This window comes from Falco naumanni, chromosome 11 (assembly GCF_017639655.2).
Source record: "Falco naumanni isolate bFalNau1 chromosome 11, bFalNau1.pat, whole genome shotgun sequence".
In the NCBI taxonomy this organism is placed as follows: Eukaryota; Metazoa; Chordata; class Aves; order Falconiformes; family Falconidae; genus Falco; species Falco naumanni.
The window spans coordinates 3,625,043-3,646,262 of record NC_054064.1 but is presented as its reverse complement, the minus strand read 5'-3'; the positions used below and the strand labels follow the sequence as shown (position 1 = coordinate 3,646,262).

The window sequence follows — 21,220 nt, the reverse complement described above, 5'->3', positions numbered from 1 at the left end:
TTTATTTAAGTACAGTATTGAGGTCTTTATGCAACCTTGTGTACTTTTTGATCAGAGGATGTGGGGGAAGAAGCTAGAGAAAAAGATTTAGATGTTTTCCTGTGGCCAGCCAGTACCGTTTGTGCTGAGATCCATGTGGGTTTTGATCATAAGACTGAATGGATACAGAGTCAAAATTACCCTCTTCTCCCTTAACTTGAACCTGTAACTTAAGAACAGTGTATGTTAGTGAGAATGTAAGAAAATTTTTCATTGCAGTTCTTTGTTCAGTGGATAAGCAGAAAATTCAAATTTATAGACTAAATTTATAATTGTATGTGAGTGGTGAACTCACTTGCTATATTTTAATTTAGAGGATTTTAAGACCATGTAATATAACAGTAGAAGCTGTGTATTTTGTGTTTGGTTTTCACTAGTATGTGAAGAATGAGGGTTCTGTATAAAATGCATGTCTTAAAGATGCAGTGTGCCATTGTTCCGTGCATCTGTCACTCCATGGAATCAGCAGATACAATGTTGCATGAACAATCATTATTTTATGTTATTTTATTTTATTTTATTTCATCTTATTTAAGTTAATGAGGAATTTACTCTTACTCCCGCTCATTTCCCTAGGTGGTATTTTTAATTCTCTTTTGAATTAAGCCTTTTGTTAAAGCCTGTCTGTTTTGCTACACAGCTCTTCAACTGATCTCCGGTTCAGCATGGCTCTGTGTGATGAGGAAAAGAAATTTCGGCAGCAGCGAAAAGATAATATCATGCACAGTATGAAAACATTTCTAGGAGAGGAAAACAGCAAGAACTTGACCACTTCCCGTGATGTAAGTTTGGAGAATTGACATCTAGATTAGTATCACCTTTGGAGTCCTGCATTTGTCTCTCAAAAGAATGAATGAGACATATGAGGTAGAAGGGTTCAATGTAAAGACAGGTGAAAGAACCAGTAAGATCTCTTTTTCCTCTATGCGCATACAATATTTAGGCAGGAGAATAATTCTTTGCTCTAAACTTATAGATTAAAGTTTAAGGAGACAAATTCCTGTGCCAAAATAAAGCTGCACTTAAATAAGATATGCCCAGTATGTGTAAGAGGACTATACTATATGCCATCATAGGATAGAAATCACAGCTTTTCATTTCCACTGGCACCTGAACAAACTGCTGTGACTTTTATCGGGTTCTCTATTGTTTTAATCCTTAGCAGGCTGTGCCTAGGTTAAAATTGGGCAAAGGAGATAAATCCATGCTTTTCATTTTGCTCTGTTTTTGAATTCCATGCTGCTTTGAGGTGTTGCTTCTGAGTTGAGATTGTCATCTGAAAAATGCCTAAAGGGTGTGTGAAATACCTGCTGCAGAAGAAGCATGCGGTGGCTCTGGGCACGCGCTGAACTGCAGAATCTGCCCTTGCATGCTTGATATCCAGCCTGTGCTCTTTAAGTGGCCTTGGCTGTGTGGCCTTCATGTCTAAAAGATTAGGCAAGGAGTGAGATGTTTTAATGTTAAAGTCATCTTCGAAATTATTTTCTTTCTTTCCTTTCTTCTTTTCCTTTAGCCCATTTTATAGGATTAGGATGATGAAATTTATTGCTTAGAGAATGTGGGAAACTGCAGCTTTCATTGACTCGCTGGTGCTCAGTCAGAAAGTTAAGCCAACAGATCTAGATGGACTGATTGTGGTTTGGGTCACATCAAAGTGAGGAAGGGTGCCAAACCCTGCTGATCTTTATGGTGATTTCATAAAACACAGCGTTATTTTGAGTTAATTAAGGGTAAACTTGGTACAGATCCACTTGTTTTGTAGTAGCTTTTCCATCCTCCTCTTTCTAACTTGCTTTTCCCCTCCTTGTTATGCTTCTTTTCTTGTTCTTGTGGCAGGAAGACTGTGCCTGTGGGGTGTGCGTGTCAAGCAATGAACGTTCCTTTTGCGCATTTTTAGTATAAGCAAAATGTGACAGTCTTTTGTGAAACTGGAACCAACAATGAAGAATTACTTTTTAGTTTCTGTGAAGTTTTTTAAGCAGGTGGTAAATGTGTTACTGTTGTATACTTTTAAACCCTGTTGCATAATAAAATGTGCTTGTGTGAGCTTTCTGAAGAAGATGAAAGAATTTGACATGCATCGTACACATTTTATTTGTAGTGATATGAATTGTGCATATTGTGAAGGAACATTTTCAAGGTTTTTTAAATTTTGGTTCAGTTATTTTAATCTTAACGCATGCAAATCTTATCAGAATAGCTATTTGTGAGCGTGACATTGGTCTGACCTTCTGCAGCAGAATATCTTTGTCAGAAAGGATGCAGATACTCTGCCAAGATCCAGTTAGAACTGGAGTGATAGTCAATGCCTGAAGTATCAGTTCTGTGCAGGTGGGATGTATGCATGAATTATTGTAAATGCTAGGTAGATTTCGTATTCTTTTTGACATCATCTTCCCTTCTTATTCCTCGCAGTCTCAAATACTGAAATTTTATCAGTTAAATTACATCTTCCAAGACCAGACAGTAATTTTTAATTGTAGGCTTATCAGCCCTAGGAAGGACTGAGGTAATGTGATCCTCCCGGTTTTCATATGCCAAGTGTGTATTTCCAAGCTGACTTATCAGAATTTTTAGCTGCTTCGAGCGATGAGAAAAACCTTTTTGTCAAATTAAAATATAGTTTTGTCCTTTTAGCATGTCATTTTAACTTTTATTGCTACAGATGGAAGAAGCAGGAGGATTTATAGGATGTCTGTAGTCTTAACATAGCATCAGAAGTCAGGAGACATAATGAGCGTTCTTAGCTGCCTCCGAGTCATTGTTTAATCTTAAACAAGTCACTTACTCAAAGTTCACCTAAGTTTCTTCATCTGTGAATAGCAATATATGTGCCTTGCAGGAATGCTGTAAGACTGTAATACCAGTGAAGTAATTATACAACCCTGGATGGGGAAGTGAGTACTTCCAAATTTCCTTTATCTTGAGGCACATTCTGAAAACGAAGAGGATGCGATTTCTTGTACCTGTGGCTTTGCTCCATTTATTTTGTTAATTTTTGTTCCTTTAAACAATTTTCTAGAAACACTGTAATCAATTAAAGAAAGTGTCTTCTCTAAGACTGGATTTGAAGACAAAAAAACTAATAATCATCTCTGTACCTCATAGCAAACCACCACAGGTATTCTTGTCCAGATTTTGTGCACTATGTTTCCAGGGCATTTAGTTCAAAACATCTGCTCCACTCATTGCCAAAACAAGATTTAATAGATTTTAGTTGGTGGTTTTTTTTTGTTTTTTTTTTGCCAGATTACTGGAAAATATGATTGAATGGCTGTGTCCAAAGCATGTTTTTCTGAAAAAATATCTTCTTTCCCAAATCCTTTCCATTTTCGTGCCCAGTTTGGTGATTAAGCAGTCAGCACTTGAGATGAGGCGCCTATTGATTGAAGTGGAACTGTGTGGTGCTGAGTTTGTCCACATCGTACAGTGCCCCGTGGATCCTAGAAACAGTACAGATGTATTGACAAAACACTTCGTTAGTGTTGTTAAATCCTGTTCAGTGGTGTTTGGTGATGTCTAAGCTAGTTTGTTCAAAGCTAGCTTCAGTCCCTCAGCACTGTGCCGTGCAGACCAGCCATAGGAAAAAGAAATCCATGCTGGCATGGCCTTTTGGTTGTTCAAAGTGGGCTCAACCATATAGAATTGAGCATGGCATTGTGGCCAGGGATGGGAGCAACGGGCTTTTTTCTCCAGCACTTTCAAATCCAATTCACATTTTTGCCATTGACTCACCACATCACTTTCTTCTGAGTCACTCTACCCTTTTGATCTGAGTTTACTCATCTGCCTGAATGGGTTTGGTACCTCTGCCATGGTTTTACTGGTTATGTACAAAGGACTTGGGGTTCAGAGTGCCTGAGTGTGGAGTGTGTCAGCCCCAGCCTGGGTACGTGGAGAAGTGTGCATGCCTTGGGATCCTACCTAGTCTCCATTCTTTCCTGATTGTGAGATGGCTTCTTGGTTCTTTTCCCTTTGTACTCTGCAGCTACTCGCCCCTGCCTTGTTTATCCTAGAGGACAGCTTGTGAGATGGGTTTATATAATTTCAAATTTTACCGTTTTTTGCCCTTAAATGTGTTGGAAACCAGTTTTCAGCTAAAAAGCTGCTTTGACAAACCTAACTGCTTGGAAATGTGCTCTACCTTACTCTGCAAAGCAGGAAAGGACTCAGGCTTCATCACCTGACTTATGCCTACAAGTCAGCTTGTATTCAGCTGGCTGAAATAAATGAATGTAAATGTCTAGTAGGTGCTTCTCTTCAGTTATTTTTTCATCATTTAAAAACTTCATTTACTGTGGGAAGCTTAACTTAAGCTGCTGCTCTCTGCTCTAGAACTCTTTATTTGAATTTCATTTATGGAAATAAAGTAGTGATTGCAGCTCTTCATACTTTGCTATCAAGTGGAAATTAAGAGGTACTATACTTCCCCCTACCTCTCAGTATACCCACCCTCCCCCAGTATAGGAACCTGTGATTCCCAGAATGCCTGTGAAGATTAAGTGTACAGGAAGCATTTGCAGTCAGGATACCAGTGACTCTTCTTGACATTCTTTATTGATCCTCCTTCTGGATTTCTCTGGATCCTGAAGAAAACTCAGATTTTCCCTTGTGCTCATGCCACCTCACTGATGAATAGGTTTGTTGAATAGTGGTGCTTTGGAAGTGTTCTTGCATACTTTTTCCAGGCTTGCACCTGCAGACCACTGTCTTCATCCTGTTTGGATTTGTCTGTGTAGGTTAATTAGGTAGTGGTTATAAAGAGCTTTCAAAGCCTAACGTACATGATTAAATTTGTGATTAGTAATACGGTTCTTCTGTACAAAGCAACTGCTCCGTTATTGGGGTGTTGGCTTAACAAAACAGGCATGTCCTAAATCATTACCTTTGTTTTGTCATTTTTTTGATAGATAGCTATCTCTGGAGGTGCATCATGAATGCTGATGCCAGTAAATACCTGTGGTTTCTATTACTAAAGCTTAACACTTATGAAGAAGATAATCAGATAATCTTACTGCATCAAGAATAAGCAGGTTTTGAGGAATGGAAGCCTCGAGAAATGTCTCAACTTACTTGGTCATTGTGCATGGTCATTTCCATGTGACTGCATTTTCAGTCTGCGTGGAGTTGCGTTGCTTAGAGTGTGGAGTCTGCAGAAGGAAACTGAGCTCAGTAGTCATGTGATTCCTTTTCTTATAACTAATCCTATCTATTGACACCTTAAATTATGTTTCAGTGAAATTTTTGACGACTTATCCATTTGATCAAACAGGGGCTTTCGGCACAACTGTGTAATTCTTTTTATGCTTAGTAACAACCAAGAGGTTGCTACCCTATCATCATGGAACAGTGGAAAATTCTTCTACATCTCAGAAACTGGGAACCAGATAGGACCTTTCCTTAGTCTAAAATACTTGATGATGGTAGCAAATGAATTCCTATTTTATTTTGTCGTCTTTTTAAATACTTGGGGAAATGATGTAGTGGAGGGGAACCACTTTGAAGGCAGGCTGGGAAGGCTGGGAAGTAAGAAGGAAAGGAGTATAAAACCCCTGTACATATATTTTCAATATGGTGTCATTTGTTATTGGGTCTGCTTTTGCTCACTTCGCTATCTCTTGATAGGTGAGTAGGTGTATAGGTGCACCTAAATTCTTCTTCTCTCTCCTGTAGTTTTTGCAAGGTAGTTGTAAATTTGAGACTGTCTTCATGCTATGTAGTAATATCAGATGTTTTTATTATAAAATGTGTTTTTAAACTCTTGGCCAAAATATTATTTGTCTCTCTTCTCTTTCTCAGTAGTAACTTTTACTGCTTTTGGCTCTGTTACAAAGATACAATTTGGATTAAAGCTGGTGTTTGGATTGTCTTAAAAATTTCTGTGGTCTTGTAACTAAATAGTTTATTTAATAACTGAATTCAATATCTTCTCTGTTTTGAATTATGGATAAATAAATTCTGACTATGTTTTCATTTAGAAATTTTGCTAAAAGCGATGATTTCTTCAAACAAGTTCTAATTCTTCAGATACCAGGGAAACAGAGTTCTAAGTAACAGGGCATCATGGGGCAGGTCCTTAGTAATGCTGAGACCTGACGTGGTTTATTCACCTAGTTGTAGACCTTTTGATTAGATTTCAAGGTCTGAAGCAGTGCCACAAATCTGTTTGAGTGAACTGAACCTGGAATTCTATACATTATTTCAGTAGGCAGGAAGCTAAGGAGGATCTTAATTACAGCATTTGACTATCTGTGTGTGTGTGTGTGTGTTTATATATATGTATTTTACTACTTGACCTGAAGAATCGGAAAAATCAGACATTACCTTTCTGTGCCTGTAAGGAACCTAGAATGGAGGAGTCTGCGCAGATGTTGTGCGCTATTAGCAAACGGCAGTGAATAAAAAGTACGATAGAACAGAGTCATAGAGATACTGGTTAGAAGGGACCTCTGGAGGTTGGCTTGTCCTGGTGGTCTCTGGAAGGAAGGCTATTGCCAACACTCAGTTTACTGCCATCAGAGAAAATTAGGGGGATTCTGCCTAGCAAGTCCCAGAACAATCCAGAGTTTAGTGAGTTCCAGAGTCATAACTCTAATGTTCATTTCCCAGCCTTGGTCTGATCTGAACTCAGTTACTTTGGGAGGACTGCAGCCCAAGCAGCTCTCAGTGGCCACATTTGCCCCTGGTTCTGTATTGTTAGTGTACAGCAGGTGAGGTACAGCATTGATCAGCCCCTCCAGCATTTGCATTAGGAAATTGTCACCAAGGCTGCCTACAAACTTCCTCGATGGCTTACACAATGCTGACCTTTCAGTAGGGGATTAAAATCCCCACCCTGTGAGGACCACAGCCAGATGAGGAGACTTCTGGTTTTTAGAGAAAGCCTTACCCCACTTCATCCCCTTGGTTATCTGTCTGAATCAAACTGCCACAACATCCCTAGTGTTACTTTCTTTCTGATCATGACCCAGAAGCTCCCAAAAGATGTGTCTCTGGTTGCATCCCGATATTTTCTGCAATCAAGGAAGGAGCTGCTTTCTTGTAGAGCACAGCCCCCTTGCACCCTTTTCCCCCCTCCTGTCTTCCCAGCCTCTACCCATCCATGGCATGGCATGGCCAGGCATGCGTGCTGTCCCACCACATCTGTGGTGTTCTGCTTGTATCATAGACTTGGTGGCTGCACTTGAACTTCCAATTTTTTTTTTTGTTTGATGTCTCTGTGCATTAATATAGAGACATTTGAGGTAAGCCTCTGAACACTTCCTTTTGAGCAGAAACATGCAGGTCTCACTACGAACGTTGTCCCATGCATTTGCAACATTTGCGCCCTTTGTTCACTTACCCTGTTGGTGAAGTTAGTGTGAAGTCTTCCTCATTAGCAAGTGTGTTCATGAAGGTGTTCCTCACTTTGTTAGTCAGCTGGATTCTTCATATTCGCATGGACCATCTTCATCAGCCAGCAAGGCTTCGTGGTCAAGAAGCCAGGAGTCTCACTAGTGACACCACCTGAGCATGACAGCATCTTCTTGAGCCATTCCTCTTCTGGACTAGAAAGATCAAGTTCACAGGCTACAGTCTCGGCTGCCTGTGCCCCTCATTCTTGTTCCAAGAAAGGGGCAAAGCACCTCTCATCTACTCAGGGTCTCCCTTGCTCGTATCACTGTTGCCCACATGGATGAGCAGCAAGGAGTAGCATCTAGAAGGCCAGGTGATACTCAGCCATTTCTCCATGTCTTCATGCACTTGGAGTCTGGGCAAGCAGCAACCCCCCCTTAAACAATCAGTCTGACTGGCCGGTTGGCCTGGGTCCCATAGAAGAGGGAGTCGTCAGCTACTGTCATGTGTCATTTTATATCACTGTTTCTTATCCAGTAAACTGTGATATCTGGTCCAAAATCCTCCCTGACAGCATTTGTTCCTCTTCTGTCACCAGGGCTCTGAACTGAGGTGAAGGACTGCAGGTGGAAGGGGGGATTTCTCTCACTGCCAGAAGCAGCAAGCTTGCAGCTCCCCCTCTCCTGGGAATTCCTGCTTTCTTCTGCCCTTGTGTTGCATCAGTCACATCTTCCTTCTTGCCTGCATGGGAATTAGGCACATTAGCTTCCCTTTATATCCCTGTATGCCGGGTGCTTTGTTACATGCCATCTGTTTGCACCTCCTGGTTGCTAATGGTCCCTAGGTAGAAGGTAAATAGGAAGCTGGAAGGAAGCGAGTTTTCTACCTTGGCAGAACCTCTCATGCTGCCAGCTGGTTCCTGGCTTCCCTTGCTTGTGATCGGCTCTGCCCTCCTCCTGTGCTGCAGTCCAAAAGTAATCCTGCCATCCAGCTCTTTGTGAAGTAGAAGGGACTAAGTAAATGACATACAAATATTGTACATCACTCTTGGCCCCAGAGAACAGGTAAATTCATGGGTGGGATCACCCATGTTGCATTCTAACGTACTGTGTTTAAAAGTAGTATCTCGAAGCGCTTTAATAAAGTATTTTGCCATTCTCTTATACATGTGCCACTAAAAGACTGCAGATTACCTTCTTTTTGGCTTGTTAGAACTTCTATGCACAAGTTTGGGAAAGCACAGCTTTCTTCTCTGCTGTGAGGATCTCTGGATGGTGACCTATTAATTGCACAAGACTGGTATGTTTGGCCAGTGATCAGTGAGCAATGTTTATTTACTACTTTTAAGTCTTTACCAGAATTGACGTGGAATTCTGCTATTCTTCTCATCTATGCAGGTACCAGTGATAGCAATACTGGGTTCAGGAGGTGGATTTCGTGCCATGGTAGGGTTTGCTGGAGTCATGAAAGCACTTTATGAATCAGGAGTTTTAGACTGTGCGACTTACATTGCTGGTCTCTCAGGATCCACGTGGTAAGGTTTTTTTCTTTTGTTTTTCTTCAGTTTTTCTTCAGGAAGTTCAAGAATGAATTTTCATGAGAGTTAACTTACATCTAAGGTTATAATTCACAGCAAATTCTGTGTGTGCACTGTCAGTATGGAAAAGACATATGGAGACAGCTGTTTTGCAGCATAGCGGGTCAGTGGAGCACGTCTGCGGGTGGAGGTGTTTCAGAATGCCTCAAAGGGTGAAGACAGTCTCCAGGTGATCTTAGGAGCTTTGATAAGTAGGAATGGATGGAAAGAGGTGTTACACACCCCCCCCCATGTTTCTGTATGAACAGCCAATACTGTTTGTACTAGAACTGTGTAACTGATTCTTTTGTCTTGATACCAAAAAATTAAGACTTCAAGCTGTTGATATAAATCCAAGATATTTTTGTATTGTTTTGTTTTGCTGATGAAATGGAAAAAAAAATAATTCTTGTGATTTGAAGATAATGACTCATTCAACCCAAAATGGATTGTATGCTTTTGGGGGACTTTGCAGAGATTCTCAAAATCACTGAAAGATCTTTTGTTCCATTATAGACTGAGTAATCCCCTTCTTAGTGGATGGATTTACTGGGGATGTCTAGGACCTGTTCACTGATTCTTTCTTAGGAGATTTGAGCAGGTGTATTTCGGCTTGTAGGAAAGAATGCTGACTGACTGCTATGCTGCAGGGCATCCTGCTATGGATTACCTTGTTATCGCTCCTATTGTCACTGTTTAATTTAGAAATTACATTGTTTTTCAAAATAGTTTGTTAGTCAGATGGGAGTAAAGATCTTCAAAGATGTCTCAATTAGAATGCCCTTATCAGGTAGTTATGATGGCCTTCTGTCTGACTCGATAAATACTTCAGCCCATTAACAGGAACCACGTGAGCAGGAGAAAATCAGAGTGATGTCACTGTGTGAAAGGCACTGTCTGCACATTATGAGCTCAAGGGTTTGTAGGCAGCAGAGTGCTCTGAACCCCCAGTATTACGTGTCCCTCAACCACTCTTCTGAATGAAGGTCTTTCTCTTCTCCCTGCCCAGTGCTATGAACCTGCCGTCTTTTGTCTCCTTGGCTTCTATAAAAGTTGTCCCGAGTTACACTTACTACAAATGTTGAAACTATTTGTTTTCGCATTTCTTAAAAGAAATGATGAAACACATTTCAAAGTGGTGTAATTTTCATCAGCCAAAGACATCTGACAAATTTAGCCCCAATTTCTTAACTGCTTGGACTCCTTCACACTACGTATTTTTTTCATTAAGTGCAAAGTTGCAGATTTGGTTTTAATGTCAGTGGATTGGGTTGCAGTAGAGGATGTTACATCTTAAGAAAACTTTGAAATTTTCAAGGGGGTATTGCAAATGTCACATAATACAATTTTATCATAACCGGTACTAGTCTGAATAGTGGAGCTGCATCTGGATCCAGTTTAGGGCCACCTAGTACAAGAAAGGCATTGACAAACTGGAGTAATTCCATCAGAGTATGACCAAGGCATTTAGGGGACTAGAGCACATGAGAAAGTGAGGCAGCTCGGTTTCTTTAGCCTTGAGGACTAGGCAAAGGTAGCGGTGAGGGGAGATCTTTCTGTTGTCTTCAGCTACCTAATGAGTAGCTGTAAAGAAAACAGTCGCTTTGGAGATGCACAGAGAAAGGGCAAGGAGTAATGGCCTTAAGTTAACAGCAAGAGAAATTAGATTAGCTATTAGGAATTAGCTGTTTTGCAGTGAGAGTGGTCAGGCACTGGAACGTATTGCCCCATCCTTGCTTGGCTAGGCTGGATAAGGTGTCGTCCTCTCTCTGGATGACTCGGTGAGTGCTTACTGTGAAAGCAGCACTTGACTGAACAAAGCTCTGAGCAACCTGATCTGACTTTTAAGTTGGCTCTGCATTGAGCAGGAGTTTGGAATAGAGACCTTGAGGTTCCTGCCAGTCTAATGCCAGTTGGGGTTAAACCACAACAATTATGAGCTTATACGGATGTCTCCCTTCTTCAAGAATAAGGGAGAAAGACTTTTGTTGGAATAGCTAAATATAAATGAGCAGGGAATCTGCCTGGGATTAGTTTTATCCCCTGGTTTAACCTCTAAGGAAGCACATGAATTTTGGTTCCACACGTTCTGAGGAAATACTCTAACCCCAATGTTGCTAAACCTTCTGAAATAGGTGATGGTCTGTTCTATTCCTTGTGTGTTGGTTTTTTTCAATCATTTTTCACTTGTGAAGCTTGATTCCCCCCTCCCAAACTAGATAGAAAGCTTTCAGAATGCCAGAAGGTTTTGAAATGCTGGAAGTGTCTAGAAACTACAGTAAATTTCTTATTCATATTGGACTATATAAAAGGTTGGCATCCCAGGAACCTGTTTTTTTATCACTAGTGATTGAGGGGGCAGATTTATCACTGTCTGCTGAGACATCTCAATGTGCTTTTGTCAGATTTGTGAAAAGTGGATGATATCATTTGGCTGGATGAAGAGCAGTTGAACAGTGCAACACAGTGTGAAAAAATTTCACTGTGTTTCTAGGCAATGGTTTGTAGTCCGTATTCTGAAAAGATGTCAGTCAGATGTCCATGAGGTCTTTTTTTGGGGAAAACCCAGGTGTGAATACTTGGTTGATCTAATGTAAACCTATAAAATCTGTACTAAAATAGCAAGATTATCTGAACTCTCTTGTTTGATGAATAAATTAATTGACACTTTGAAACTCTTTTTTTCTATGCAGTCTATTACTTGGGAATAATGCTCTTTTCTTTTTCTAAAGGGTGGAGAATTGCTTTTCTGGAGGGAGAGGCAGGTTTTTGCTTGTTCACTCAGATGCATGCCTAACCTTGAAGCAGTGCATTTACCTCCCTGATGGTTTCTGTCATCTTGCTTCAACCTTGTACTGAATTCTTCATCCTGCATTTTCCTTTCTCTGCTCACATGGAAGCTTGCTGCTGAGTTTGTTCCACCCACGAGCTGACGTGCATGCTAAGCTTTAGAGACTGCACAAGGACTATGGAGCAAGTTCTTACATCAGGCATGTGGTGGGGTTCATCACGCTGTCAAGTGAATTGGTGGGCAGTGGTCTCAGGGCCAGGCTCACACAGTGCATATCTCACTGCTGTGCAGAACTATGCCTGCCAGTGTGGTATGTTTACCTGAGCCAGCTAACTGAACAAATAACAATGAAATGAACATCTAGGAGATGGGAATGGCCTATCTTGAGTCTTCACTCATCATGTTACTTAAGCCAACCAAGTGCAAGCCACAGTTGTCTGCATGTGTGCCTAAACTTTATTTTGAGTAAAAAAACCTTCAGTTTCCAGAGTTACTCAGTGACAAAATCAAGATTGCCCGATAGGCCTCTTGTCAGTCCTGCGAGTCAATTAAATCTCTGCACAGGTTGTAGTTACTGTGCTTCATCTTACTATGAAAACATCTAGATCCTGGAAAGCCAGCCATATGCTAATATATTTTAGGAATTTTTGGATAGTGATAATGAACTGGAGAGTGAGAGAGAGACATCTTAGAGTGAAAGAACTGCACGTGTATATATCTATGACCTCCAGTCTGCCAAATTTTTGTATGCTGTGACAACTTGAGAAACTTTTTTCAACTTAGGAGGATTCTGTCCATTATCCCTTAAACATATAAATGAGGAACACTTTAATCTTCTACATCATACACATTATGAAAATGTATGTTGAGTTTTTGATTATATGCTTACATCTAGAACAAATTGTTTGGCTTTCTGTGCCTTGGGAGAAAGGAAATGGCATTTTACTGTATAAATGGTGAATAAATTAACCTGATTTAATCAGTAATCGTATCAAATTATTTATGAGCTTATTGTACATTTCAGGCAGCTGACATTGAACCAGGCTTTGATAACTTACAGAGCCTGTTTTCCATTGCAGGTACATGTCAACTTTGTATTCGCACCCAGATTTTCCAGAAAAAGGACCAAAGGAGATTAATCAAGAGTTGATGAACTCCGTGAGTCACAACCCACTTCTGCTGCTCACTCCTCAGAAAGTCAAACGCTATATTGAAGCACTGTGGAATAAGAAAAGCTCAGGGCAGCCTGTCACCTTCACAGATATCTTTGGAATGCTGATAGGTGAAACACTTATCCATAATGTGAGTTCATCTTTTTATGGTTATTAGAGTTATGAAACTGTTGCATAATAAACGCTGCTAATATTTTTTTTAAATGACCTTGGTAACATTTAACAAAGCGTATTTAGTAATCGGGATATTTAAAGTTATAGCTGAAAAGATACTGGGTAAGAAACTTGTAAATGCTTTCCTTGCTCTGGGATGTTTCTGAATGGTACTCGTTTTTTTAACAGCTAGGAAAATATCATGCATTCACGTGCAACAGAAATGAACTCAGTTGCTGGGTACCTGCAGCAAGCTCTTAACATTGTGTATTAAAATCACTTGCTCAAGCAATTTCAACAACAAAATTACAATGTGGTGCAACCTCTTTATGCACATTTTGCTATAAGAAAAAGAGCATTTGTTTAACCAAATAGTAATTCCAAGGTAAAGATCCATATCTCTATTAATTATTGTTTTTCTGGGAAACGGGACAATAGGAGGGCTTCATACTGTTGTATTTAATTATTGAAAAATCCTAATTGACTGAATCAGGCACACAGACTTTAAGCTCAAATGAGTCAGATGATTGGATCAGTCAGAACTTGGATTTGGTCTTATGGTAGGATTGAAATGTGTTACTAAATTCAAAGACGTGTTTTTGTGTCTTTCATGAGTATACATTGCCATTAGGTTTTAAACACTTTAAAGTACTGAGAAGCAGGCGACACAGCTTTTAGGAACTGTGATATATAGCATAGGTTTCTGATGATGAAGGAATGTTAATGATCATGTGAGGTTGGTTAGAAGTCACTGTTTACTAAGAGGTTAAACAAATGCACAAATGTTTAGCTTAAATCTGAACCTGATACAGTCAGTGAAAAGTGGAAATAAAGATTTTGGTTACTCACAGATAACACATCTTAGCACTATTATGTCATAATGACTTTCAGTCTGTCTTGATTGCAGACTCCAGAATGGTTTCTGGGGGAGATGCAGGTCCTTGGTTAGCAAATGTAAACCTCTTAATAGTCCATTTGCTTTTCTTAGTTATCTTTGCTGACTTTTCAGAAACAGCACAGATTGAAAAGCATTATATGATCATTATTGGCAGTTCTGCCTAAGAGGTTTTTCCTTGTTTTCATCTTTTACAGTAGCAGAGGGAAAGAACTTGCTTTGTCAAGCAATACTGTTTTCATTTTGGCCATGTTACTTTGGATTCTTTAACAGATGCTTCTGTCATTTTCCTATCATGTCTTCTCCCACTCCCTCCTTCCTGAACTGTGCAGATCAAAGACATTCAGGCAGAGACTTCCTTTTACAAATTCTTCTGTTCTGTTTGTCTTAAGGAGCTGGGTTTGTCCATTTTCCTTCTCTTTGAGAATTTGAGAGAAATGAGTACTCTCCCAAATATCATCAGGCCTTTACAGGATCCATTTTGACATAATGTCTTCCTTTTCATGCAGAGAATGGACACCACTTTGAGCAACATGAAAGAGAAAATCAATAATGCTCAGTGTGCTCTCCCACTCTTTACATGTCTCCACGTCAAACCAGATGTCTCAGAGCTGATGTTTGCAGGTATGTTTCCAATCTGTATTGAGACACTTGTGAAAAGAAGAGAGCAGTGCATGGCTGACAAAAAAGCCTGGGTTTTTAATAATTCTGAGAATAATTGTATCCTGCAACCTGGTACGCTTAGAAATTATTAGTCTTGCAGCAAGGATTAGGAAGGAATTCGCCATGATATGAAACATTCTTTGGGGCTTAACAAAATTTGCATTGTTACAAACTGAGTACTGGGAGATTTTAACTTACAAAAAGAATAGGAAGTTGTGATGTTGAAGGGTACATCAAACAGGCACATCATAAAGACAGTTCTGGTGGGTTTTAAAAAGTGATTGGGAAATGGACAGGGTTGTGTTCAGCAGCTTCTGGGAATCTGACAGTAGAGGCTGATAACAAGGAGTTACGTAGGGCTAAGTTAACCCATACTTAGGTAGGTGGATACACACTTGATCGGTGCAGTATTTGCACCAAGGTTACAGGGCTGTGGAGAACAGGCATCAAATGGATGTCTTCCTCATGGCATACCACGGAACTGAGCCTTCTCTTGGCTTTTAAGGTGCATCTTTTCCTGTCCATGGAAAGACAAACAGACTGTTTTAGATTATTGGCCTTTATTTCTCCATCATTCTTGCAGTTTAGAGACATACTCTTGGACCATTTTGTAACAATTAGTATTTAATTTTTTTTTAACCTGAAAGTAAGTCTAACACTATAATAACAGCCTCTTTAGGTTTCTGTGAAATATTAAGTGGCGGCCAAGTTTTGTTCTCTATATGTTACCAAAAAAAAGATTCCCTACCAATGAAAAGAATACTGCTTATCCATGTAGTAACTAAGTACATTGCAGGAGTCAAGAGAAAAAGAAAGCTGGCGTTTCTCCAACAGCAGAAAGCTGCTTAACATTAGTATATCAAACAGGTAAAGGGAAATTTCTTCAATCACACAGAATTATTCCTCTTCTTAAGAAGAGTGAAATTAGAATTGAACAAATTACACTACCTCTTTTTTACCTGTGGCACAGTGTAAAGTACTGTTGGTAACACCAAAGTGGCTTTTGCTTTTATTTATTCCATAGGTTTCAATCCCATCTAGTAGCCTCAATTCTGTGGGTCCAATTATGCTAGATGCTGTACAAAGAAAAGGGTATATATGTATATATAGTCATATATTAAGTCTGAGAAGGGAAACACCAAGTGGCTTGCCCAGGGTTTATAAGTCAGATATTGTATCCACATTTCCTAAAAAGATTATTTGGAGAAGTTCCTGTTGTAACTTTGTTTGTAATTGAAAATGAGGTGGTAAATTAAGTCAAATTTTTCATGGGAGAATGCCTACTTTCCTCCTTAGGGAACTGAAACTTTTCTTTTTTTTTTTTTTTTTTTACAATAAAAGTGTTTTGGTTTTTCATGAGCTTCTGTTTTCTGAGAAATTTTGCTGGGTTACTTATTTACCATTTTACAAACAAAATTATGGTTAGTTAATAATGGCCTTCTCTAAGCAAGGCCAGAACACCTGAAGGCTGGTCATAATTTCTCTAGCCTTACCAATTGGTCTAAAAAATGTATTGTGCCTGCCAGGGGTTCTTGGTTTTGCTTTTTTGAGGCTGTCATCTGTATCAATATATAGGATGCTAGATCTTGATTGTAAGCTTTTTTTTCTCCTTTTAGAACCGAACAGCTATTCTTGAAGTGAATCACATAGTAAACTGAGCAGAAATATTTACACTTTCTTATTTACTAGATTATAGATTTAGGTGAGGTCTTTCATGTTGTTTCAAGTTGACATGCATTAATTATATAAGATAACATTCCTTCCGTGATGGTGCAAGATTTCATGCAGCTGTTGATAGCTTTCATGCCTCGGGCTCTGCATGTTCTCCCTGCTGATGGCATTTCTGACCCAGGTGGTGCTGGCCATACCCAAAACTGCAGTAATATTTTTAACTGAACATAATTACAGTGATTTAGTTAGATGACTTTTTTATTATTATTTTTTAATTACGATAGCTTCTTTAATAATGAGAAATTACCTGAGAATACTGATATCCAGTGTTAAAGAGGGGACTGGAATTTAACGTTTGGCTTTGGTATTGTGTGCTTCCATCCCCTAACAGCCTTGTTCACCACCATCGCTGCTGCTGCGGTGCCAGACCAGTCAAATTTTGGATTTTGGTGTTTTGCTCTTGAAAGTCATTATGGTAAACTGGTGGTTTGACCCTGGCTGAATACCAGGTGCCCACCACAGTCACTCTATTACTCCTGTCTTCAACCAGACGGGAGAGAAAATATAAGGAAAGCTCATGGGTTGAGATAAGGACAAGGAGATCAAACAGCAGTTACCATCCTGGGCAAAACAGTCTCTACTTGGGAAATCAGTTTAATTTATTACCATTCAAATCAGAAAAACACCTTCCTCCCACCCCTCCCTTCCTCCCAGACTTCATTCCCGATTTCTCTGCCTCCTCCCCCTGAGCAGTGCAGGGGGACGGGGAATGGGGGTGACGGTCAGTTCATCGCACGGTGTCTCTGCTGCTCCTTCCCCCTCACACTCTGCCCCTGCTCCAGCGTGGGGTCCCTCCCACAGGAGACTGTTCTCCATGACCTTCTCCAACGTGAGTCCCTCCCGTGGGCTGCAGTTCTTCCAGAACTGCTCCAGCATGTGTCCCTTTCATGGGGTGCAGTCCTTCAGGAACGGACTGCTCTAGTGTGGGTCCCCCACAGGGCCACAAGTCCTGCCAGCAAACCTGCTCCAGCCGGGGCTCTCCTCTCCGTGGGGCCGCGGGTCCTGCCAGGAGCCTGCTCCAGTGTGGGCTTCTCATGGCTCACAGCCCCCTTTGAGCACCCACCTGCTCCAGCGTGGGCTTCCCACAGGCCACAGCCTCCTTTGGGCACCCACTTGCTCCTGCGTGGGGTCCTCCATGAGCTGCAGGTGGGGATCTGCCCCCCCATGGACCCCCATGTGCTGGGGGCACAGCCGGCCTCGCCGGGGGCTTCGCCACGGGCTGCCGGGGAATCTCTGCTCCGGGCCTGGAGCCCCCCGGCCTCCCCCTGCCCCGACCCGGGTGCCAGCGCTGCTGCTCTCACGTAGTCCCACTCCTCTCTTCCACTGCAGTTGTGTTGCACATATTTTGGTTTTTTCCCCTTCTTAATCCCCTCCCCTGAGGCGCTGCCACCGGCACCGAGGGGCTCAGCCTGGGCCAGCAGCGGGTCCGTCTGGGAGCCGGCCGGCATGGGCTCCACTGGGCACGGGGGAAGCTTCTGGAATCTTCTCTCAGAAGCCACCCCAGTAGCCCCCTGCTACCAAAACCTTGCCATGCAAATCCACTACATAAACGTATGTCGGTGAGGGGGTGAGAGTGTGTGTTGCTCCGTACCAGCAGGTGCGATGGAGTTCCTTCTGGAGGCATGGCTGCCTTGAGGAGGACTCCTGGCAGTCGGATCCCGGGCTCCAGGTTTCAGAGGGATCCGTCGGTTGGTGCGTGGTTAGCCACGTCCATCACACATGCTGCCTGCGGTGTGTGGTTTGATCTGCCCGCATGCAGCAAGGCTGGACTCTAAAGTGAGTCTGGTCTCTGTGTTGTAGTACAGTGGAGGCGTTTATGTGCCCCATCCTGAATCTGCCAATTGTTTAATGTTGGCAAATTACCACCCGTTTTTCCTCCTGAGAACAGGAAAAATCTGTTGCATCTTCAGCTGGTAAGCAGCAGTGTAGAGTTACGATCAAACTTACATCAGGGCCACATCCAAAATGCATTGAACACAGCTGAGAGGTTTGATTTTAGTACATTTCGGATTAAGTCACAGCCAAGAAACTAGCCCGATTTACTGGGATATATATAAACACTATATATTTCTCTTGGTATAGAGTTCTTGTCTCTTGGGACATTCAAGTCCTGCTCATTTAAATGGCCACTGTCTCAAGAAATTTCTGGAATGGCAGAAGCTAATGCTGAAACCCTTTAATTTTAAGGCAGAAATCTTATTTCCCTATGCAGGATATGTGATTTAGAAATTATCTTCTTTAGATATAAGGCCTATCACTGATTAAATGAATTCTAATTATAAATCTAGTCTTCCCGTCAACACATTTCTGAATACATATCTGCCAATTCCTGTTTATATATCTCAAGGGAAATACCATTAAATTCCTGGACTAGGTCTTCAAAGGAATTTCCTTCTGCTGCAGTAAATGTGAAGATTTGTGGGTGGTTTATTTGGAAAATAGGATGTTGTATTTGACTTAGCATAGATAAGCATTGCCCCATGAAACAAAACTCTCAGCAGTCATGATTAGATCATTCCTATCCAGGACAAGTGGTTAACCTTACACTCAACATTTCAACAGAAACACCGAGTATCTTGAGGAGTGGACACATCCTATGACTTGTGGGGATTTTTCAAAGCTGTTTCTTCTGCCTTCATATTTCAGAATTACCTCCAATTTGTTTACAGAAGTAATCACTACTAAAAATATGGAAGACAAAACAGTTGAATGGGTGAAATACTAAAAATGTAGGGTCTCTTTTGTTTGTCATTGCTCCCTTTGTGAAATTGTCTGATCTAAGCAAATCCACTTGTATCAAAGAAAATATTTCAAAGTCAGCTGAATCCATTTTCAAAAAAGGCATATATCATTACTGTTATACATCTACTAAGATCAGAAAATGCATTTGAACATTTTATTCCATATTTTTATTGAGCTCTGTATTCAAAAAATGGAACGTACTTTTAAAAATATTTGGCATTGTTTGGTATTAGTAAGTTTCTCAGCTGCCTCTCAGCTTTGCCTTTTCATACTGGATTTCACTAGAAATTTTAGGTTTTGGTGGAATTCAAATGCCTGTCCTAGAATGTTTCAAAACTTTTGTGATACTAGATGATTTTTCTGCTGCCTTTGTCACTGCTCTCTGTTTTTCGTAGGATGACAGTGAAAGAAAAGAAACTTGGAAACTTAGACCCACGTTGCATTTCATGTGACAGGGAGTCATACTGAAGCATGAGATGAAAACCAGATGCAATTTTGTTTTTCTCATTATGATCTCATTCATGATTGCTTTATACTTCTGTTTCTGCAACCTCATTTTTTCAAAAGTTTGTTGTGATAACAGAGGAGAATGAGAATTCCTTCTCTGCTGAGACATTAGTTTGTCTCATTTGAAATCAAAATTTTGACTTCATCACAACCTAAGAAGTATTCCTGTTGGTTATTTAACTTCCATTTTAACTAAAATTTCTTCACTCGGACAGAGGTTTCATTCATTTATGTATTTTCATCCTCTGTTTCTATTCAGGCTGAGATTGCTAAATAAAGCACAATTTTGTTTCTTATTTTGCAGACTGGGTGGAATTCAGTCCGTATGAGATTGGTATGGCAAAGTATGGCACTTTTATGTCTCCTGATTTGTTTGGAAGCAAATTTTTTATGGGGACAGTGGTGAAGAAGTATAGTGAAAATCCCTTGCATTTCTTGATGGGTGAGTATGTGACAGAAGGAGACTTCAAAATAAGACTAATTTCAGCAGTTCATGGGGAAGGGCTTTTAAATGCAGTCACACAGAGTGTGAGACAAGAAGTAGAGTTCTCAGTTTGTTGGAAGACATCCATTTGAAGGATTTCGCAGACATGGGCTGGCATTCCCTTTTTTATTGTTTCTGGTATGTACATCTGATTTGGCATGTTCCGAAATCAGGGTTGTGTTCAGAGAGCAAGCAGCTACTTGTATATGGGTTTTTTTTTTCCCTTCTACCAGCCAGCATTCATTGTTTATTTTTTCCCTTTCAGGTGTCTGGGGCAGTGCATTTTCTATATTATTTAACAGAGTACTTGGCGTCTCCAATTCTCAAAATAAAGGTCCCACCATGGAAGAAGAATTAGGTAACATTAGTAAATAATGCTTCTGCTACGCAAAACAATTACTAGCAAGATTTAGTGTGCTCTCACTCTGTGGAAGGATGGCAGTCTGCTGGTAGTTATTTTAAGAATGTGGAATTCAAGTAACTTTAATTGCTGCCATTGCTAGATTCTAATGAGGTCAGTGAAATAGGGTCAGTAATTTTCTTTCTTTCCCTTTTGTTTCTGATCAGAGGCACTGAAAGTCACATGCATATATCCCAACTATTTTCATGAAATTAACCCAACTCCCTTTTTAATGTTACGCTAGTTTTTGGAGATCAGAAGCTGACAAATACTTGATAGTTATTTGCATATTCTCTTGACACTGCACTGTATTACGCAAGGGATTATTAGTAAAGTAAAACCAAATTTTATCATCTCTGCATTGTTAGATTTTTCCATTCAAGTCACCTGTTCGTATCTGATGACTTCAGTTTCATTCCTAATGCACAAATGGCATAATGACTCTAAGAAAAGAGTTGTAGCTTAGTTTAGCTATTGTGTTTTATTCCAGAGTGCAGTTGATAATGAAAGGGTTTTTACACTTTTTTCCTCTTGAGAAGGCGGCATTCCAGAGAATTGTATAACCAATAAATATACTGTACTAGACAGCCAGTTTTTTCTGAAGAGTGTGGAGAGAAAATGCAGATGGAGTTGATTTTTTTAAAAAAACAAAACACACACACAGACCCCACCCCCCCCAAGCCCCTTAGCTGTCTCTGTCTCCTGGTAGATGGTATTCAGCTCTTTGATAAT

At 40.5% G+C, this 21,220-nt stretch overlaps 1 protein-coding gene across 2 annotated transcripts in view; it reads left to right on the top strand.

Annotated features, from left to right (window-relative positions):
• The window catches only part of PLA2G4A (phospholipase A2 group IVA), a 67,466-nt gene that overhangs the window by 30,202 nt on the left and 16,044 nt on the right, over positions 1–21,220 (top strand). For both annotated transcript variants that reach the window (XM_040610430.1, XM_040610431.1), the window contains exons 6-11: positions 680–821; positions 8,772–8,908; positions 12,821–13,043; positions 14,471–14,585; positions 19,909–20,046; positions 20,354–20,446. In XM_040610430.1, the coding sequence (XP_040466364.1) occupies positions 680–821; positions 8,772–8,908; positions 12,821–13,043; positions 14,471–14,585; positions 19,909–20,046; positions 20,354–20,446 (848 nt within the window). The remainder of the gene's footprint in view (positions 1–679; positions 822–8,771; positions 8,909–12,820; positions 13,044–14,470; positions 14,586–19,908; positions 20,047–20,353; positions 20,447–21,220) is intronic.